Raw genomic sequence first — 20,759 nt, 5'->3', positions numbered from 1 at the left:
TTGAGTCCTGTCTTCGCTGATCACAGTCCTATCACCATTCTGGTCTTCTGCGCTCCCACCAGAATCGGCTGTTAATCTCCACTTACAACTATCAAGAGCATTTCCAGCCCGAACTGCTAAGCCTCTCAGAACTCCTCCCACCAATTCCAGGAAGCTCCAAAAGCTTCTGAACCACATGGTCACATTAGTCACCCCAGTGACCCCATTTCTCGGTACCGATTTCTGTTTTAGTCAGCTTTTCTTCGCTGCTGTGACTAAATGCTCTGACTAGAACAATTGCAGAAGTGAAAAGGTTTATCTGCGGGCTCATGGTTTCAGAGGTCTTAGTCCACAGGAGGCTGGCTCCATTCTTCGGGGCTGGAGGTGCGGCTGAGCATCACGGCAGGAGAGCGTGGCAGAGGGAAGCAGCTCAGGTCCTGGAGATCAGGAGGCAGAGACTCCACCCTCCAGATACAAAGTACCTACCCTACAGCCTCGCCCGCCACTTCAGCTACCCCATGGGGATCAAGTCACTGGCTGGGTTAAGACTCTACAACCCAGTCATTTCCCCTCCCAACCTTGCTGCACTGCCTCACATGGGAGCTTTGGGGGCCACCTCACGTCCAGACCGTAGCACAGGGTCAGCCTGTTGGGACCACCCCCGTGACTTTACGCAGACACCCACACAGTGTGCGGCCCTGTGCTGTCCTAAGGAAGTGAGAGTTGGGCTTTGTGACTTCAGGATCTTTTGTAATTGCAAGCGCTCCTCCAGTGACCTTTCCCCAGGAAGTTCTGTGACCGTCCTCTGCAGACCCTGTCGGGAGTGACTACTACATTTGCACAGAGCAGAGCCCAGAGAAGCCTCCGGGGAGACCAGGAAGAGGCTGAGGCCTCCTGGGGGGGTGCATGTCCCTGGGGAGACCAGGAAGAGGCTGAGGCCTCCTGGGGGGTGCATGTCCCCGGGGAGACCAGGAAGAGGCTGAGGCCTCCTGGGGGGGCATGTCCCCGCAGGGCCTTCCTACTGTGCACACAGGGAGAAAGAAGCCTGGCCAGGATGCAGTGGCCCACAGGAGCAGGTGGTGACAGGCCAGGGACAGCCCGCTCCCCTGGACCAGGCGTGTCCAGCACAGACCCTGCCCTTGGTCTCTGCCCCCTTCTGTCTGGGCCCCCTTCCCTCTCTTGCTGCCTGGGGTCTCAGCGTCCTCCCGAGAGGTGGCGGAGCCCCTGGACCCCTCTTGGGCCGACATGGGCTCATTTCTCATCCCGGGTGGTGAAAGCTAAGAAAAGGAGTTCTGTTTGTCCCAGTGATTCCTGGAAACTACCAGGGGCTAAATCCCCGACCCGTGCCCAGAATGTCACCAGAATGGTGACGGAGGGCACAGCTCCCTCCTGACACAGACGCTACGCTCTTCCAGGAGCACATGGGGAAAAGCCCTCCCCGCCTGCCGAGCCCGGTCCCCCGTGGCCTCGGGAGGACGGGTGACTCTGCTCTGTCACACGCCTCATTCCTGTGACGTCTTCACTCTGCAGAGACGGGGCAGTTCCCTCCCCCAGGACTGTCCCCAGCAGGGCCACAGTTCCTTCCTCATCTCCCCTGTGGGCCAGGCCCATGGGGGCACCTGCAGGTACTATGGCTTTGTCAGCCACAGCCCCCACCTCTGGTCACTGCCCAGTGACCCCCTTGAGCTCTGGGTCACAGGTGAGTGCGTGTCTGACCACTGTGCCTTTGTGTTGCTGCCGGGGTGTCTTGAGGTGTTCTGTTCAGCCCCCTGGGTGTGCAGGGGTGGTACGCTTCACCCAGCCTTAGCTGAGGTCCCTCCGTGTGATTTACCGACCTGAGCGCTTACATATTCATTGTGACGGTTTGGGGCAGATATAAGTAAGTGGTTGGGGAAGAGATGTCCTTTCCATCCATGGGAAGATGCTCCCTGACCTAGGCCAGCCCTCGTGACCAGAGCAACAGGCCATGGAGCTACTCAGTTGCAGCCAAACCCCTGCAGTCCCTTCCCCACAGTGCCTCTCTGTGTGGGGACAGTAAGCACATCACCAGGTGGTGGTGACATAAATGTTCAAGTGTCTCTGTAGTTTCTTCATGTAAGGTGAGTTTCTGGTCCTTTCTGTGTGATGCTGTGACAGCTTTCGTACTCTGAGTGGCCACTGGTGGGTAGAAAGTGTGGCAGCCATGCCCAGGATGGACGCTGGCCATGACCCGCAGGCCAGGCAGGGAGGTGCTGCTCCTGCCTGGGCTCCTGGGGCCCAGTCCCGCAGGCCTTCCCCTTTCTGGCCACCTGGGTCTTCTCAGGTCTCAGGGAAGGGACGTGCTCTGGGCATGGGGACCCTAGGGGACACAGCACAGAGGGGCGAGAGACCCTCCTGGGTCTCTGGAGTGACAGGTCGCTGTGACAGTGGCCTGGGTTAGGCTGGATACGTGCAGCCGGCACCCGAGGGAGAGGAGCCAGGGAGGTGGGGGAGGAGCTGGAGACATCGGACACCCCGCGTGAGCGCTGGCAGTGAGCTGTGCCTGGTCACCCTGCACAGCAGCTCTTAACCTTATGTCTCCAGTCAAAGTCGATCCTGTGGACTGAGTCGCATGTCCAGGGAGAACTGCCTCTGCTCAGGCACCAGGGGGCGGAGCTCCTGGCTGGTGGGTGCCCGGCTACCTCCCCTGCCTCTCTGAGGGGCACCAGTGCCCACAGCCTCCATCGCCAGTCTTGCCCCCTTGGTGCCACCCTCAGATTCACTCCCTTCTCAGTTCTGTGACTGTCACCCTGTCACACCAAGATCACCTGTCACCCAGGACCTTGCAGGTTGGTCCCTAGTGATCCCTCCACTTTCCAGCTGGCCTCCTAAAGCCACTCAGCACCCAGGACAGCCAGTGTGTGAAACCACAGTTTCTCGTCCCAGTCGGCCTCTCTGCGGGTGCTCGATGCGTTGAGACTTGACCGCAGGCGCTGCTCCGAGGCCCCCACGTCCTGTGTCCTGTGTCCTGTTTCTGGCGGTGGCTGGCTGCCCCTGACCTCTGCACCTTTCCTGTCTGTCGTGGGCCCCGGAAGTGCCTCTCACCTCAGCTCTGGGAAGTCCTTCCGGCTGCAGGAAGGCAGTTCTCCTGGAGACCCGGCGTCTCTCTCCCTGCTCAGTTCCCTCTGAATCCCTCTGGGGTGCCTGTCACTCTGTCATGGAGTCTGTCTCTGGGAGTCACCCTCCATCTGTCGCTTGACTCCTTCACTGGGCAGGTTCGCTGCCGTCCCTGTGGCCAGCAACCCTTGGGTGAAGGTCTTGCTGGGTGGGTGAGGTGGTGCCGCAGAGTCCAGGGCGGACCCTCACTGTGTGCTCTCCCCCAGGTCCACCGAGTCCCCTGGTGGTCGGGGTCTCAGCAGCTGCTGCCCTCCTTCTCTGCCTCCTCCTCCTCTTCCTCCTCCTCCACCTGTGCCAAGGCCGATGGAACCGCCAATGGGCCAGACACAGTATGTTCTGGGGTTGAGGGTGAACTTGGGGGGACTGTGGGGAGGGGTTAGCAGCTCCCTCCAAGACTGACCTTCGTCACTCTGTAGGGGACCTGGTGGAGGGATCAAGAGCCCCGTGAGGGACACAAGGTAGGACAATTCGGACTCCCCCAGTCCTATCGTGTCAGGTCTCTGACTGGCCTCAACATCCCTGCCCCTTTCCTTCCCCTGCAGCCCTGCCGTGGACGTCCAGGGAGGAGACGAGTGTGAGTGGACGGGCGGAGGGGCCGCCTGCTTGGGGGGAGCCTGGGGAAAGGTGGGCGGGAGCTGATGTCGCAGTCCTCGGGGCGTGGCATCGCTCAGAAATCTGGGACACAGGACCACGTCATTTAGGTCTCTAGCGCAGGACGCCCACCCTTTCCTCTTCCCTTTCAGATGACACCCAACCCCGGGAGGACGGCCAGATGGACACACAGGTGAGCCCTCCCACCTCCGCCTCTCCTCCCAGCCTGCGCCCGGCGCCTCTCCACGTGCGTGCCTCCCCATGGCAGGACCCTGCTGCAGAGGACCCACCGGAGGTGGCCTATGCCCAGCTGCACCCAGGGACCCTCAGCATGAGGGTGGAGCCACTTCCCTCCCGAGCCCTGCAGGACGTGTCCACTCAGCCCTGTGTGTCCGCCACGCTCTCCTTTCCTTGAGAGACGGCTGTGCCCAGCTGCTGCTCCATGTCCCTCCACACCAGCCTCCAGCTCGCAGCCCTGAGACTCCCAGGAGAAGCTTGTCCACGGCCAGGAAACTCCTGGGGCTTTCTGGGCAGAGTCCCGGCTCCGGGCATATTTGCCCACCAGGTGTGACAGAAGCGGCCTGCTTGGGCCCATGTGGGAGGTGCAGATGGGCAAGGCAGGGCTTGTCAAAAAACTGGCCGTCTGCTGAGGGAGGCAGGTCACCAGGGAGCGGGTGACCACCTGCCAGGGCCTGTGCAGGGAGGCTCCGACCTGAGGAGGACCCACAGGCACAGAGAAGCAGGGACAAGTGCAGCTGTTCCACGGCCTGGCATCGGGGACTGTGCTGCAGAGACCTGGGCCACAGAGGTCTCCCGGGCAGCCAGTCCATTGTGCCTGGCTGTGATCCCCACGGGGGTCCCTGGCTCCTGTGAGGCTCCCTTTAGCCTCTCTGAGCCTCCTACAGCTCTCCACAGTGGCCGCGGCATCCACAGGCGCAGGGCCACGGTTCCCTCTTGCCTCTTCAGTGACACCTGACGGGTACGAGGTGACATCTCACAGTGGCTTGGGGTGGCATTTCCCTGATGATGGTGGTGTGGAGCATCTTTTTATAGATCTGTTGGCCATCTGAAGAAATAAATGGAATGCAGATCCTTTGCCCTTTTTAAAACCAGGCTATTTGTGTTTCTGTCGTTGAGTCCTTTGATGCTTCTGGATATTAGCTCCTATGCAAGAATGGACACAGAGTAGTTTTAGATACACACATCTCAAGATCGCTCAGCCTTTAAAAAGAAGGAAGTCCTGCCATTTTTCACAGCAGGGATGGACTTGGAGGACGTTAGGCCAAGGGAGAGCCGGCAGGTGCAGAAGGCAAATGTTGCATGACCTCACCAACATGTGGCATCTAAAAAAATAAGAAAGACTGGAGGATAAAACAGGGGTGATGAGAGGCGGGGTGGGAGGACGTGGGGAGACGCAGGACCATCGAGTCTGAGGTCCAACGTCCAGCGCGAGGACTGGAGTTAGCAGCATTGTATTGTGACGAGGATTTTTGCTATGTGAATTGATTTTATCAGCTGAAGCCACACAGAGAAAACTGTTAACCGTGTGAGATGACTCGGGGCAGAGTGCCACCACCCCAAGTCACTAAGGGCCCAAGTCAGTTGAATCCGAGTTATCCCAGAGGGAGACTCTCCTGGGTGGGCTGCCTTGGTCACACCTGCCCTGAAACACAGCCCGGACCCCCCTGGGGTGCAGCTCTCCTTCCAGGATTGAGGGACTGAGGCCACATTGGAGACACTTGTGGGAAAGAGCTGCAGCCACTTTGGGAGAATGAGACCAGCTTCTGGGACCCCCTCCCCTGGCTGCCGTCGACAAAAACCTGGGGCGCTCAGCCCTGGAACCACATGGAAGTGAATTCTTCCAACAACCTGGGAGCTTAGGAGTGGATTCTTGGCCCTGCAAGCCCTGGGATGAGGAGGTGGCCCTGCCGACACCCCAGGTGCAGGCCCGGGGCCCTCGAGCGGAGAACTCCCCTAAGCCTGACCCACGGAGACTGCTTTGCTCCGTCGCGAGGTTCATGGGAATTCTCTGCCACAGAAAACGAGCACACCGTCTCCTCAGAAGCCAGGACGGTGCCCATGTGTAGCAGGAGCTCAGTAAAGAGTTGCTGATTTTGAGTGAACAAACTTTGCGACAGTACACGAACAGCCCAGCTGTCAAAAGGTCACCCACGCAGACCCACCTGCTTCCCCTGAGGCACCTGTGGACAGGAGTGTGGCTGGGCTTGGATTCCGTGCCCAGGCGAGGCGGGGGGGCACACGCCCTGGGCCCTGGGCTCGGAGGAACTGCTGGAGGATCTTGCCGCCACTCTTCTGCCCACGCTGGGGCTAACGCCTGCCAGGCGTCATCTGTCGGGCTGGAAGCATGTTACTGCGCCAGGGGGGTCCCAGTCCTGCCGTGGGCCCTGGGGTGCCTCAAACCACCACAAAACCAGCCGTAAAGTTTCCACTGCAGTGTGTCCTGGGAGGGAGACTCAGGGCTCCCAGACGCCCTGACAAGAATCCTGGCCTCAGGAGTCTGGAGGTGGGCAGACTCTGCTGAGGGGACGTTCTGGGTCCTCGGCCTACTTCAGAGGCTGTGGCGTGCTGTGTCCAGCAGCCCGCACGGCCTCTCCGTTGAGACCACGCAGATCGGCAGCAGCTCCTGCTCAGTCAGGCATTTTTATGGCTCCCAGCCTCTATGGACTCAAAAATCAGAGCGGAGAATCCCAGATGTCTCCCTCCATTTCCAGGACCCCAAGAGATACCCTCTGCACCACGTGCTGGTTTCTCATTCCTGATCTGACTGACTGATAAAGGACATCTAGAAAAAAAGTTCAGGTACTCAAAGATACTGCAAAGTCCAGAGGAGGGACCCAGTCCAGAGCGGGCAGGGGGCAGGTTTCCAGGAAGAGGGCTTAGTACTGGAGTGGACTTCAAGGCCCTGGACCATCTAACATTGGGCACTGCCACCAGTGCGACCAAACTCTCGGGTCTGGTGAGGGGCGAAGCAGGATTGGAAAATAAAGACTCAGAGACACAGCTCTTGAGGACTAAGTGGGATCAGGTGGAGCTCTGCCCTCTGACGGAGACGCAGCTCTAGAGTCTCACCCGCAATCTTCATTCATACAGGGCTCATTTCAGGTTCACGACTAGCAACGGCGATTCTTTCTACTCAGCAAAGTTACAGAGACCAGCACATCCTGCAGCGTTTCCCAGTTGCAACCCACAGTTGCAGAGTGCACCCTGAGGAGCTGGAGCAGCTCTCAGGAAAGCCCGTTGTTGAAGTCACTGTAAGGCGGCAGGGACCTGGGAAGCGAGCTGCGGAAACACTGTGCTGTCCAGCTTAAGAGTTCCTTCCTTCCCGGAGCTGCGAGCCTAGGTCAAGGTCAGAGCCCCCAGGACCCTTGCACAGCCTCCTCATGCAGGGCACTGCCACCGCAGCTGGGCATCCTGTGCCCTTGCTCAGGAACACCCCCAGGCACCAGGCACGCCACACCATGAGGCCACCAGAGACCCCAAATCCCAGTCACTGCTGTCCCACCCTCTGTCACCGCTCTTCACAATTGGGCCCTCATCTGGGTTCAGATTTTGCCCGCTCCTCCTCATCCCAGGAGAAATCTGGCACTTCTGAGACATTGTCTGTGGTTGTCCCAACTAGAAGGGGAATCCCGCTAGCAATACCTAGTGGTGGAGGCTGGGGCTGCCACTCAGCAACCTGTCTTGGGGAGGCCCTCTTAACCCCAACAGAGCTGCCTAGACAGTAGTAGTGTGGTCGGGACGCCCTGATGTCAACCCTCCAAACTCTGCAGCCCCCAGATCTGTGCTCACTCAATTCTAGCCACAGGAGCGCGCCACACTCTTCAGGGCCTCTGGGGGGCTGGGAATGCCGTCCCCATCGGGGCTAAGCAGCTCAGCTCCAGGGCAGGTGAGATAGGGTGCGCTCAGGGTGGAAAGGCCGCACACCAAACACGCTGTCCTTTCTCAAATACTTCTCCCACCTGCCAGGACCCCAGGTATTGCCAGTCCACTGTGAAGTTCCCTGAGCCTATCCGGAGTGTCCCCCAGATGTGTTCAGCATCTCGTGCTTGTCTGTGCTTGTCCCTCAAAACAGTAACCAAGTCTCCATGCATTCTACAGTTGGCGGGAATGTAACGGGCTCAGCTGCTGTAAAGAACAGCGCGAAGGGTCCTCAGACAATCAAGAATAGATGGTCGAAGGGTATGCTTCAGTTAGACAGGAGGAGTACGTTGTAGCATGTGTCAGAATGGCATTCCTGAAGGCTAAATCATATTTACTCTGTCTCTGTCTCTGCCCGAGCGCCTGTCCACTGTCTATCATCGAGACTTTGCATTTTGCTTACCCAAGCTCTGTGCATGGACACTGGGCTGTTCCCCTCTTTTGGCTATTGTGCACATTCCACCATGAACATGGGGGTATAAATGCCTCCTCGAGACCCTGCTTTGACCCTTTCAGGCGTGTACCTAGAGGTGGGCCTGCTGGGCCACATGGGAATCCATGTGTAACTGTTGAGGAGGTGCCACACTGTTTTCCAGCATCTACCACGACACACCTCCAGCAGGGAGGCAGGCCCGGGGCTCCTGCCACATCACACCTCCAGCAGCCGGCAGGCCCGGGGCTCCTACCATGCCACACCTCCAGCAGCCAGGCAGGCCTGGGGTTCCTGCCATGCCACACCTCCAGCAGCCAGGCAGGCCTGGGGTTCCAGCTTCTCCCCGTCCTCACCCATGTTCACTGTTTTCCATTTGTAACAGTTACAGCCGGCCTAGTAGGTGTGAAGGGAGATCTCATGTGGCTTGGATCTGCGTCCCCGGTGACTGCAGGAGCGTGGGACACAGGCAGGCCCCTGCAGGCCCACAGATGGTGGAACAGCAGGCTGGCAAGAGGAGATAAGTGGTCCTCCTTGGAGCGTGTGCAAGTCATTCTCCGGAGGAGACAGCTCTAGCCTGATGGGCTCAATTAGGAAACCCGGCCGCGGGTGGTGGGAGGGCGCTCTCCCTGCTCACCACAGCCCCAGCCTCTGCTCCGGGCTCACCACGGGTCTCTGGGCCACGGAGCTCTGCACAGGGCCCCCAACCATGTCTGCATCCTTGACTGCTCTCCTCTGTCTCGGTGAGTGCCTGGGGTGACTGGGAAATGCTGAAGGGCAGGCACCGTGCCCCTGATTAAAGAGGATTTTAAAAAACCCTGCAAAAGAAGCATTCCTGAGGAATGCAAGACTCTTCATGGTTTCTCTCTCTCTCTTCCTTCCCGCCCTCCCTCCCTTCTTTCCTTTCTTTCCCTTCCTCCCTCTCCGCCTCCCTCTTCCTCCCTCCCTCCCTCCCTCCCTCCCTCCCTCCTTTCCTTTTCTTTCTTCGGAAGGCCTCAGGACTGGCTGGGTAATGTGACTTGTCAGTGCCCCTTATCATCGGGAGTGCATGAGCTTCTCCCACGAAGGCAGGTGGTGGACTTGATGCTTCTCCTGCCCGGTTCTTCACCAGGCTCAAGCTGGGCGCCTGGTGCCATTATTTCCTTCTTGTTCAGCCCGGAGAGGCTAAGCAAGCAGCGAAGACCAGCATCCCAAGGCCGAGGGGCAGTCAGGACCTCGGCTTGCTCCGCCCTGCTCTTTCGCCCAGCCTTTCCACGTGTGCTTACTGTTGTGTTCTTTCCTTTCTAACAGCCACTGAGCCCTGGAATCTCCACGGCCCTAAGAGGCAGGCCCTATAATCGCCCTCATTTCACAGTGAGAAGACTGGGAACAGAGGGTTCAGTGACTTGCCCCACAGGGAGATCTCAGACACAAGCTAAGGAATTTTGCCACCAAATCCACACTGTTTTGGGGTTTTTTTTCCCTTATATTTTGAGGGGTGGGGGGCGACTGGCTCTATCTTTCTTAAACTGATGAAAATTTGCACAAGTTAATAGTGCACAACATGGTGTCTGGATGCATGAGTTCCTCGTGGAGTGGCCACGGCAGGCTGATTCACATATCCAACACCCACAGGCGGATTTTAAAAATAGAACATTTACAATCTACCCCCGGCCCAGCTCTAGTCTGCTCTTCCTGTGGGTCCCGGGCCCACGTTCTTTACCACTGAACTCGGCTGCTGGTGCTAGGATTCATCTGCCTCCGGCTGGGGACTGTGGGCCAGGCCCTGCCTCAGCGGCCAAACACTGGTGCCCAGCCCTGGCATCCCGGGGCTGGCGCCTCTGCCAAGGAGTCAGCGCCCAGCGGCCCAGGCGGGGAGCAGTGCGCAGCCGTTCGCAAAAGCCACACCGGGAGGAAGAGCTGGAGCGGTCCCCGCGCCGCCGAGGGCCGAGGGGGCGCGCGGGACGGCGGAGTCCCTCTTTGACTTAAAAGTTTTAATTTGGGAACAATGCAGAATTTCCCACGAACGACATTCAGTACATTCACGGTGCCGCAGGCCGGCCTCTGCCTGTCACCACCAGAAGGAAACCCCAGGCCCCAAGTGGTCGCCCCGGCCTCCACCGGGTCCTGCCAACAGGGACCGCTGTCTGGTGGATTCGCCTGTTCTGACGCTGGGCAATGCCATCACCCAGCGCGTGGCCTTCCGTGGCTCCCTCCCGTAATCGCGTGCGTGGGTGGTTTGGAAAACCTGAAATAGTTATGACAGAGGACAGCGAGTGGGCGTCCCCCCAGGGGTCCTAGCGCCGCGTTCTCCTCTTTCCCCAGGGCTGAGTCTGGGGCGGCGGGCGGTCGCAGCGCAGAGCGGTGAGTCCTCTCCGCAGGGCCCCTGGGTTCAGCCGTGACAGGCAGGTGCCGGGGTGGCCCGGGAGGGGTCCGTTCGCTTGGCCGCTGACCTCGGCCGCTCTTCCCTTCCAGGCCCACTCCCCAAGCCCTCCCTCCGGGCTCTGCCCAGCTCCCTGGTGCCCCTGGAGAGGTCGGTGACCATCCGGTGCCAGGGGCCTCCGGGCGTGGACCTGTACCGCCTGGAGAAACTGGGGTCCAGGAAGTACGAGGATCAGGACTTCCTCTTCATTCCGGCCATGAAAACGAATCACGCCGGGCGCTACCGCTGCTCCTACCAGAACGGGTCCCAGTGGTCGCTGCCCAGTGAGCAGCTGGAGCTGGTCGCTACTGGTAACCAGAGGGTGAGGGATGGAGTGTGCTTCAGGGCTGCACCCGGGGTATGTTCTCAAAGGGTGATAATGGGGGCGTGGGTGGCAGGAACCCCAGATCCCTGGGGGGGGGGGGCACTTAGCGTGGGGCAGGTGAGGCCCTGGCCTCCAGGGGTGAACGCTGGTTCCATACGAAGAGCATTTCAATGTAACATTTTTTTAGAAAAATAAAAATCCGTGCAAAAACGCCCATGGTGAACAGAATATCACAGCTGTAGGTAAAGTCAAGATGGGCAGGGCTCAGGCCAGGCCTGCTGGAGGCGGGGCCTTGGGGACAGTGCCCCATCCCTCTCTGTTCCAGTGTCCTGGAGCTTGCTTCCAGGAAAGCCTGTTGTGTAAAGGAGAATACTTTCTTTTGGGGGGAGGTATAAACAAAATATTCAAGCTTACAATGATGTGGGTTTTAATGTTCTACTTCTTTATTTTTCAGCATTTTTTCAATCACTTGGAAAACATTAAAGTTTGCATCCCAGCGAGCACCTCACCAGGTGCTGGCAGGTGGTCCACCAGGCCTGGGGCCTGCGCCTCCCGCCTGCGTCCTCCCCTGCTGCCTGTGCTCTGCCCTCAGCCTGCCAGCCTGGCTTCCTGGCCACTTCTTTTGGGGTCTGACTTGAATGCTGTCATCCCATAAATATTTCCCTGGCCCCTGTCTAAAATTGGGCCTTGACCTTAGAGGGGATTTGACACTCTCTGACAGGTCACACCTTTGCCAATTTGTTATTCTCTGTTTTTTCTACTTGATGGGAGTTTCATTTGTTAGAACAGACACATGATCATTGATTAAGAAATAAAGAGCTGGGTGTGCGCCTGTAATCCCAACAACTCGGGAGGCTGAGGCAGGAGGAAGGCAAGTTGGAGGCCAGCCTCAATGACTTACTAAGACCCTGTCTCAAAAAATAAAAAGGGCTGGGGATGTGGCTCAGCAGTTAAGCACCCTGGGTTCAGTCCCTGGTACCAAAACCAAAACCAAAACAAATAATTTTGTGGTGAGACACTTAAGATGTACTCTTAGCAAATTTCAGGCATACAGTACTGAGTAGCTGCCTAAGTTGGACAAGTTACTTAGCGTCTTGGGCTGTAGGTTCACTTGTGAAGTAGGGAGGTTAATAGCGATGAATGAACAGGTCTTTGTTCTGTGAATGGGAGTCTTGCTAAGGAATGGCCGGAAGCTGGTGTTTCACGTGAGTCCCACAGTGGCTGCAGAGTTCCGTAACACACTTACGCCCTGTCTGAGCCATGCTGCTTGGTCACCTCATCTTGGATGAGGGCTTTCTCAGCGGGGCACTTTGGTAAATGCTCAGAACATTGTCCCCTTCAGCCACCCCCATTTCACAGCAGAGGCCACTGAGGCACAGATGTGGAGGGACATTTCTCTCCAGTGACACAGGGCCCCTTTGTGGCAGAACAAAAATCTGAGCCCAAGCCCTGCGATGTGGCCTGGACGTGTCCCTTAACCACTCGGTGACCCCACCTCTCCCTGAGCCGGAGCCGGGAGCAGCCTCTCCAGGAGGGAGACAGCTGGAAAGTTCCTGAGCTCTTGGGGAGCTGTGTCCTGCAGCTGGACTCTGGCCACTCTCTAACACCTGGTGTCTCTCCTCCCAGGGGTGTTCAGCAAGCCCTCGCTCACGGCGCATCCCAGTCCTGTGGTGCCCCCTGGAGGGGACGTGACCCTGCAGTGTCAGACCCAATATGGCTTTGACCAGTTTGCTCTGTATAAGGAGGGGGACACTGGGCCCTCCAAGAGACCCGAGAAGTGGTACCACGCAGATTTCCCCATGGTCACCGTGACGGCTGCCCACAGCGGGACCTACCGGTGCTACAGCTTTTCCAGTGCCTCCCCGTACCTGTGGTCAGCCCCCAGCAACCCCCTGGTGCTCACCGTCACAGGTAAGGGGGTGCAGACCCCACCTGTCTTCCTCATCCTTGGAGGCCCTCGGGGCAGTCCAAGGGGTGCATGGGAGGCCCGGGGAGGCTTGCCAGTTGGCTTTAGAGGATGTATGAGTTTCCTGTTGCTGCTGTGACAAATGACCCCAAATTCCATGCTTACACCAACCCGAGCTTATCACCCTATTGTTCTGGAGATCAGAAGTCTGCAGTGGGCCTCACTGAGGTGAAATGAAGTGTCCAAAGGGCTGTGCTCCTCCTGGGATTCCAGGGGACAGTCCCTTCCTGGGCATTTCCTGTCCAAGGTGCCGAGGTCCTTGGCTTCCTCCATCTTCAGAGCCAGCTCTGCAGCACCTTACAGTCTGACTGTCCCGCCTCCCTCTCTCACCTGTAAGCCCCTCCTGATGACAACGGGTGGTCCAGGACCACTTATCTCCATCTCAGGTCCTTAACTTCATCTATCTGCAAAATCCCTTTTGCCATAGGAGGAGGTGACGTGTTTGGAAGTATTGGTGGTTAGCCTCAGACAGGTTTGGCAGGCATGGTTCTGTCTTCTAGGGAGGACATGCGCCAAGAAAAACCAATACTGAATCCCAGGAGCGACGCCTTGTGTCTGGTCTGGGTTTCAAGCATTCAATAAGCAACAATTACAAAAACTTGCAGAAATCACCAACAAAATGTGCCCCTGTCGCAGGAAGTCAGCTGCGACATGACTCAGCAAGGTCACAGGTCCAGACCGTCTTAGTTTTGGTAATCTAGTACAGGAATCTTAGGAAGCAGCTCGCTGCTAAATCTTCAAGAGCCAGTACTGCTGTTTCACGCTCAGCCCTTTAGAGACTGTGGGCCCGGGACGCAGCTCAGCAGCAGAGAGCAATTGCCCTGCACTCGCAAGGCCCTGGGCTCAGCCCCCAGTGTTGAGAGAGAGAGAGAGGGAGGGAGGGAGAAAGACAGAGGGAAAGAGGGGGGGAAGAGAGACAGAGGGAGAGAAAGAGAGAGGGGAAGGGAGAGAGAAGGAGAGGGGGAGAGAGGGGGAGGGAGGGAGGAAGGAGAGGGGGAGAGGGGGAGGGAAGGAGGGAAGGAGAGACAGGGAGAGAGGGAGGGAGAGAGGGAGAGAGAAGGAGAGGGGGAGGGAGGGAGGGAAGGAGAGGGGAGAGAGGGGGAGAGGGGGAGAGAAGGAGAGGGGGAGAGGGGGGAGGGAGGGAGGAAGGAGAGGGGGAGAGGGGGAGGGAAGGAGGGAAGGAGAGACAGGGAGAGAGGGAGGGAGAGAGGGAGAGAGAAGGAGAGGTGGAGGGAGGGAGGGAAGGAGAGGGGAGAGAGGGGGAGGGAAGGAGAAGGGGAGAGAGGGAGAGAAGCAGGGAGAAGAGGGAGGGAGGGAGAGAGAGAGAGGGAAAGAGCGGGGAAGAGAGAGAGGGAGGGAGAGAGGGAGGGAGAGAGAGAGGGAGAGAGCGAGCTAGCTTATGTACTTTCCCAACTATTTAAAGCCAATAGACTTATTTAAATGTCTCAGTATAGAGAGTAAAGATTCTATTAGCAAGGAGAAAGTTCTTCTCCTCCTAGTTTTCAGTGAGTTAGTTATAGGCCAAAAGGAAAATGTGTATGTATTCAAATTTATTTTCTTTCAAGTCAAGTGAGTGAGGTCACTGTTGAGTGAAAGTAAAAGGTATCTTCCACTCCTTTTTAAGCCCCTTCCTTCCTTCCTTCCTTCCTCCTTTTTCTTTCTTCTCTTCTCTCTCTCTCTCTCTCTCTCTCTCTCTGCTTCTCTCATACTGGGAACTGAACCCAGGGGCACTTAACAACTGAGCCACATCCCCAGCCCTTAAAAAAATTTTTTTTTATTTAGAGACAGGGTCTCACTGAGTCACTCAGGGCATCATTAAGTTGCTGAGGCTGGTTTTAAACTCATGATCCTCCCGCCTCAACTGCGCCTGGCTTGAGATTCTCATTTATTTTTTGTTTTTCCATTGAACACGTTTAAAGAGTGTTCTGTGGGGCTGAGACATCTCAATATGCAGCATCTGCACACGCACACGCACAGTTACTGGCAGAGCAAACCCAACACAGGCCTGACTGGCTGGGGCAGCCCCATCCTCTGCAGAAGGCTTCCCAGGGGAGACCCTGTTCTGGCTGGATCTTGGGTCAAGCGGGAGGGGTGCTGCAGGAGTGGAACCTGTCATCACCGTGCCCTGAGGCGTGGGAGGGAGGAAGGTGACCTGGAGCCAGCCTGCCTCCTAGAAATCCCTCGTCCCCCATGTCACCCCTGCCCCTCTCCCTGAACTCACGCAGTGGTGCCCATTTCTGCTTCCCAGGGGCAGAGGAGCCAGTCTTGCTCCCAGGGACAAAGCGAGATTGTCAGGGACAGGAACCCAGAGAAGGGGCAGAAAGGAGGTCAGGCGACTGCAGGTGCCTCTCCAGCTCATTTCCCGCGTGGAGAAGCTGTGGCACCGCCTCCTTGCGGCTCAGGATCACAGCCACTGGGCACAGATTCCCTCCTTTTCTGTTTCCCAGGCCCCTCGGCGACCCCCAGCCAGTCAGCCACAGAGGCAGCCTCCTCCGCGACAGGTGAGCGGGGGCCCTGGTGGAGCCGCGCGGAGCCCCTCGCCTTGGCTCTGCCGCGGTCCTCGGTCCATTCCCTCGCCTCTGCCGCGGGCGCGCTGTTTTAAACCTTTTATTTCTGCGGGTGGCGAGCGTGGGTATCACAGGCACGTGGACACTGACCTGCTGCCCACTGCCCGCCCTGCCCACCGGGCGGATGGCAGGTGAGGTCTCGTGTGGAAGAGTCTCCAGGCGCCGTGGGACCGCGGAGCCCTGGACTTGGCTTTTGAGCCTCTGGTCCCACCCGCCAGCGGTTCCCAGGCTGCGGGCGTGAGAATCACCGAGGGGCTTCTGAACACAGGTTTCTGAGCCCGGAGTCTCTGAGTCCCTGGGTGTGGGGCGGGCCCAGTCGTTTCCTCTCCGACAAGTGCCCAGGAGAAGCCGAGGCACTGGTACCGCTGCGCTGGGTCTCGCGGGCAGCGCACCCACGTCCAGAGGCCCTCGGCGGCGCAGGGGCACTGGAACCCGGCGTGCGCTCCCGGGAGTGCCCTTCCCGGGGTCTCGGGTAGACCAGGCGCCAGGAGCCGAGAAACCTGTTGAGAGGAGCCAAGCGAGGCAAGGAGGTGGGCGGCTGGAGCAGCCCGGAGGCCAGGTCCAGGCAGGGCCCGCAGAGGAGCAGCGCATCGCGTGCGCTCTGCGTTGGTTTCTTGGGTTTCCAGTTCTTTTGATCATCATTTTTTCTATTCATTTTTAAGATCCCTTCCTCACGGTTTTTTTTTTTTTTTTTTTTTTTTTTTTTTTTTTTTTTTGGTACATCGTAGTTGTACGTAACGGCGGGATTTGTGGTCACACATTTGCACATTTGCACATGCGCACCATGTGACAACCCAGTCTGGTCAACGCCCCTGCCAGCACTCGCCCTCCTCCCCATTCCTCCCCTGGGCCCTTTCCTCTGCTGATCTCTCTGTGATTTGTAGGAGATCCTCCCACCTTTCTTTTCCTTTTGCCTCTGTAGCTTCCGCACATGAGAGGAGACATAGGATCCCTTCTGAGTTTGACTGATTTCACTTAACACCATGCTCTCTGGGTCCATCTGTTTTCCGGCAAACGCCATGATTTCATTCTTCTTTATGGCTGAATAAATCTCCATTGTATATGTATCACATTTTCTTTATCCTTTTGTCCACTGATGGACACCTAGGCTGGTTCCATAGTTTGGCTGTTGTGAATTGTGCTGCTATAACATGGGAGTGTATGCATCACTGTAGTTAGATGACTCTAATTCTTCAGGACAAATACTGAGCAGTGGTCTAGCTGGGTCATATGGGGGTTCCATGTCTGGTCTTTTGAGGAGCTTCCATGCTGATCTCCATAGTGGTTGTACTAATTTTAGACCCACCAACAGTGTGAAAGTGTTCCCTTCCCCCGCATCCTCTCCAGTATGTATTATTTGTGTTCTCGATGACTGCCATTCTGCCTGGTGTGAGATCAAATCTCAGTGTAGTTTTGATTTGCATTTCCCTGATTACTAACGATGTTGAACATTTTTTTCATGTATTTGTTGGCCTTTGTATTTCTTCTTTCGAGAAGTGTCTGTTTAGTTCCTTTGCCCTTTTATTAGTTGGATTATTTGGTTTTTTGGAGTTAAGTCTTTTGAGCTCTTTGTAGTCTAGATATTAATCCTGTGTCAGAAGAGTAGCTGGCAAAGATTTCCTCCCATTCTGTGGGTTCTTGCTTCACATTCCTAATTGTTTCCTTTGCTGTGTGGTGGATTTTCTACTTGGAAATGATTAGAGTCATGGAAATTTTGCAAGAACAGCACAGAACAATCCTGTATCCCTTTTCCCAGCTCCCCTTGATGGTTCCTTTTTACATAATTAAAATGCAACGGAGAGACCAGGGATCTGACATTGGCATGAAGTGTGTCACATGGAGATTCACACAGTCACTGCTGCACTCACATACTGCTTGTCCCCACGTGGTCTCCCTTCGGCCACTCTGTCTGAGTCCACCAAAAGGCCTGACCGGAACAAGTAGAGAAGGAAACGTTTATTTGGCTCTGGGTTTCAGAGGTCTCAGTCCACAGATGGCTGGCTCCACGGCTGCACCCAAGGTGAGGCAGATCATCATGGCAGAAGGGCTTGCTGGAGGAAAGCAGCTCTGCACATGGCACCAGGAAGCTGAGAGAGGTACAAAATAGAAACCCCAGTCAGGTGAGGTGGAGCACGCCTGTAATCCCAGCAACTCAGGGGGCTGAGGCAGAAGGATTGCAAGTTTGAGGCCAGCCTCAGCTAGTTAGCAAGGCTCTCAATAACTTAGTGACACGCTGTCTCAAAATGAAAAATCAAAAGGGCTAGGGGCGTGACTCAATGCTTAAGCACCCCTGGTTTCAATGTTTCAATCTCAGTACCCCCAAGTGTAAGTGTGTATGTGAGTGTATATGTATGTTTCTCGAGGCATACCCCCAGTGACCTACCTCCCCAGTCACACCCCACCTGCCTACAGTAACCACCTTTAGTTAAGGCTCTCTCGTAAGCCAATCATTTCACCTCTAAACTTTCTTGCATTGTCACACACATGAGCTTTTGGGGGACACCTCAGCTCTAACCCATAACCCATATCTTCATATCCAGCCATCCCCACCATCCCTAACACCTGGCATCTACTGATTTGTTCTGTCTCTATATTTTGCATTTCTAGAACAGATGATGAATGGAATCACTCAGTTTGTGACCTTTCAGGCGGCCTTTCCCCCTGAGCATAGTGCCCTTGAGGCCTGTCTGGATTGCTCACGCTCCTTTGAATGCAGCGTCACATGCTGTGTAAAAGGTTCACTACCGAATCTCACAGGAGGAGAAGCAGTAGGACAGAGTGCCCAGGTCTCGTTGCACAGACAGAGTTGAGGGTAAACTAGGTTTGTGAGGTGGTCCTGCCATATGAAGGTCCCTGACGTGGCCCCACCCTCAACAAGAGCGACCCAGTATGGATACAGGCCAGGGGTTCAGGAAGTATTTTGGTGGCCAGGTGAAAGCAAGAGGAGGTGCCCAGGTCAGCAAATGGCCTTGGTAGAGAGGGGCCTTCTGAGCACAGGCTGCTATCAGCTCACCCAGGGGGCTGGTGAAGACCACTGGTCAGTCATTATGTTGACATAACTCATTTCCCGTAAAATTCACCATGCCCACTAGAATGGTTATAAAGACAAAGCAAAACCATAAGAAAAAGACAAGAGTTGGTGAGGATTTGGAAAAATGGAACCTTCTCCATTACTGGTGGGGATGTAAATCAGCTTTGCAAAGCAGCCAGGCACTCCCTCAGAGTTGAACATGGAATTGTCCCTCGACCCAGAGATTTCACTGGGTTTGTGCCAGACAGTGGAAACCTCAGGTCTACACAGATCGTGTGTGAATGCGCGTCCTGAGTGTCCACCTGCTGAGGACACCTGAGAGAAAGGGGTTCTTGGCAGCCCACCATCCCAGGAGGGGTCTGCAGAGTGGGTCTCTCAGGGAAGAACTGACATTATCCCGCTTCCTTATAATCCCTGTGTTAGAATTCCCAGAAGCCTCCAGGAGACTGATCATCTCACCCAGGAACAAAGTCTCTACAACCGGTGAGTACCAGACACTTAGAGCTCGGCAGAGAGGAGCCTGAGGTGGGCTCTCTGCCATCGTCCAGTCCTCTGGGCTTTTAATTTGTGTCACTGAATCCTGTCCTAACCAAGAAAGCCCTTGGCTGAGCGTGGAGGCTGGGGGCTGGCTCTGACCAGCAAAGCAGCATCGTGGGTAGGGTGGCCTGTCCAAAGATGGCAGAGTCGAGTGCTAACAGGGAGACTCGCCCATCTCTACGCACACAGGACACAGGTTCTACTCCAGCTCTCTGCAGACACTCAGCAGTGTCCTCCCCGTGGGTCCTCTGAGGACAGGTCAGGGGTCTCCACTGGTCCCACACAGCTCTGGCTGTCTTTAGGCTCCTGGTCCCGGACGGTCCTTCCCAACATATTGACAGGGCTCTTTCCCTCCTGGGTCCAGAGCCTTGTGGTGTCCTCAGGATGCAGCCTGACCTCCCCAGCCTGGTCTGCCTGGGCTGCATCGGTAGCTTCCTCTGTGTCCCGTGAGCGATGCTGAGCCCCTGGCAGGTCTCAGGGAGTACTGTGCACTAAGCAGAGTGAGCACCTTGGGGTGCTTCCTACATTTCTGTGACGGTGCTTGGGACCAGAGGTGTTTTGGGTTTGGGAATATTTGCCCGAGTATCGGGAGGTATCTTGCGGATGGGACCCCAGTCTAAACGCAAAATTCATTTGTGTCTTGTGCCCCTACTCACGTGGCCTGAAGGCAGTTTTACACAATATTTTCTGTGCACCCGTGTTTTGACCATGACCTGTCACAGGAGGTCAGCTGTGGAATTTTCCAGTTGTGCAACATTGTGGGTTTCAGACTGTCATGTTAGGGAAGCTCCATCTGAGTTACTCTATTTTTCAGTCAATCCATGATGTACACAATGCCACTAATTTCACTGGACAGAGGTGGAGTCACTGACGGAGGTCCCAGGCCTCACAGTGCTGGGCTTGGGGTCACATCTGGGCAGCTGCCCCCGTAGTTCTCGTCCTCCCTGATGCCCTGGGATTCTGCCTCCTCAGTGGCATGGTTCCCTCCGGGAGTGAACAGGGTTCCATTTGCTCACACAGCTGTTTTTGATTCCTAGCAACGTCCAGGACCCTCACCATCTCTCCAGAGGGGTCGAGCACTCCAGTTGGTAAGCTGTCCTCTCGGCCCCCTCTTCTCTCTGTCCTCTTCGCCCAAAGCGGACCCCTTCCCCTGTGCGGGTGCCCTAGCTCTGCCATCCTAGGTTCTGGTGTGTAGACTATTAGGGGAGAAGGAACATCAGTCTGTGGTGTGAACTGGGCCATCAGATCAGCAGGGCGGGCTGAGATTTTCTAAGGGGCCAGAGAAAGAAAAACCGCACCCCTTCCCTGTAGCTCCCCTGTGCGATGGGGCGGGCGAGCCGGAGCCTGCCTGGGGATGCGTGGGGAGTGCATTGTGGAGAATTTGGCTTATGCAGCCTGACACTGGTTGTGGTGCCCTAGGCAGGAGACGGGCATCCCGGCTGGTGGGGAACAACAGGTCCCAGATCAGGCAGCTCTGCAGAGGCCCAGATGTGGCCTGGCGTGGCCCTGGGGACGGGCTCCTACCCGCTGCTCTTCCCCACCCTTCCTCCAGGTCTGGCCCCCCAGCACTACAGCAGGGGGGTCCTGGTCCGGCTCTGCCTGGGTGCTGCCGTTCTCCTTCTGCTGGTGGGGGCTCTGGCGGAGGATTGGCACAGCCGCAAGAAGTCCCGGCGTCACAGGGTCAAGCCCGTGCGGAGGCCCCTCCCGCCCCTCCCACAGGCCCAGAAGTCGCGGGGCAGTCAGGAGGGGTGCCTCCGCCAGAGCCCTGGCGTGGCCACCACCAAGGGCTAGGGCACGGAAGAGCTCCTGGGGCCGGGAGCCCGGGAGGAGCCGCGGAGCTAGTGTCTGTGGGGCTCCG

The 20,759-nt window shown here is 56.8% G+C and overlaps 1 protein-coding gene and 1 long non-coding RNA gene across 5 annotated transcripts; both read left to right on the top strand.

Annotated features, from left to right (window-relative positions):
• Nucleotides 1-1,433: 1,433 nt before the first annotated feature.
• LOC306648970 lies at nt 1,434-5,754 on the top strand. Of its 4 annotated transcripts, none has more exons than XR_013760540.1 (4): nt 1,434-3,212; nt 3,321-3,572; nt 3,657-3,686; nt 3,974-5,754. It is a non-coding gene; the product is annotated as an uncharacterized lncRNA (long non-coding RNA). The 4 variants fall into 4 exon arrangements; XR_013760542.1 differs by adding an exon at nt 3,858-3,898 and having other exon boundaries at nt 1,434-3,572; nt 3,657-3,688; nt 4,016-5,754; XR_013760543.1 differs by adding an exon at nt 3,858-3,898 and having other exon boundaries at nt 1,434-3,572; nt 3,657-3,688.
• Nucleotides 5,755-8,751: 2,997 nt separating this feature from the next.
• Nucleotides 8,752-20,692, top strand: GP6 (glycoprotein VI platelet; the record flags this gene model as incomplete). The annotated part of the gene is made up of 8 exons (XM_079118737.1): nt 8,752-8,817; nt 10,379-10,417; nt 10,529-10,786; nt 12,427-12,711; nt 15,214-15,267; nt 18,788-18,847; nt 19,939-19,989; nt 20,454-20,692. The coding sequence occupies exons 1-8, from the start codon at nt 8,784-8,786 to the stop codon at nt 20,690-20,692; spliced, it is 1,020 nt and encodes a 339-aa protein (XP_078974863.1). The 5' UTR covers nt 8,752-8,783.
• Between the last annotated feature and the right edge of the window lie 67 nt (nt 20,693-20,759).

Source organism: Sciurus vulgaris, assembly GCF_902686455.1.
Source record: "Sciurus vulgaris genome assembly, chromosome: 17".
Lineage (NCBI taxonomy): Eukaryota > Metazoa > Chordata > Mammalia > Rodentia > Sciuridae > Sciurus > Sciurus vulgaris.
This window is presented reverse-complemented; position numbering and strand designations above follow the sequence as displayed.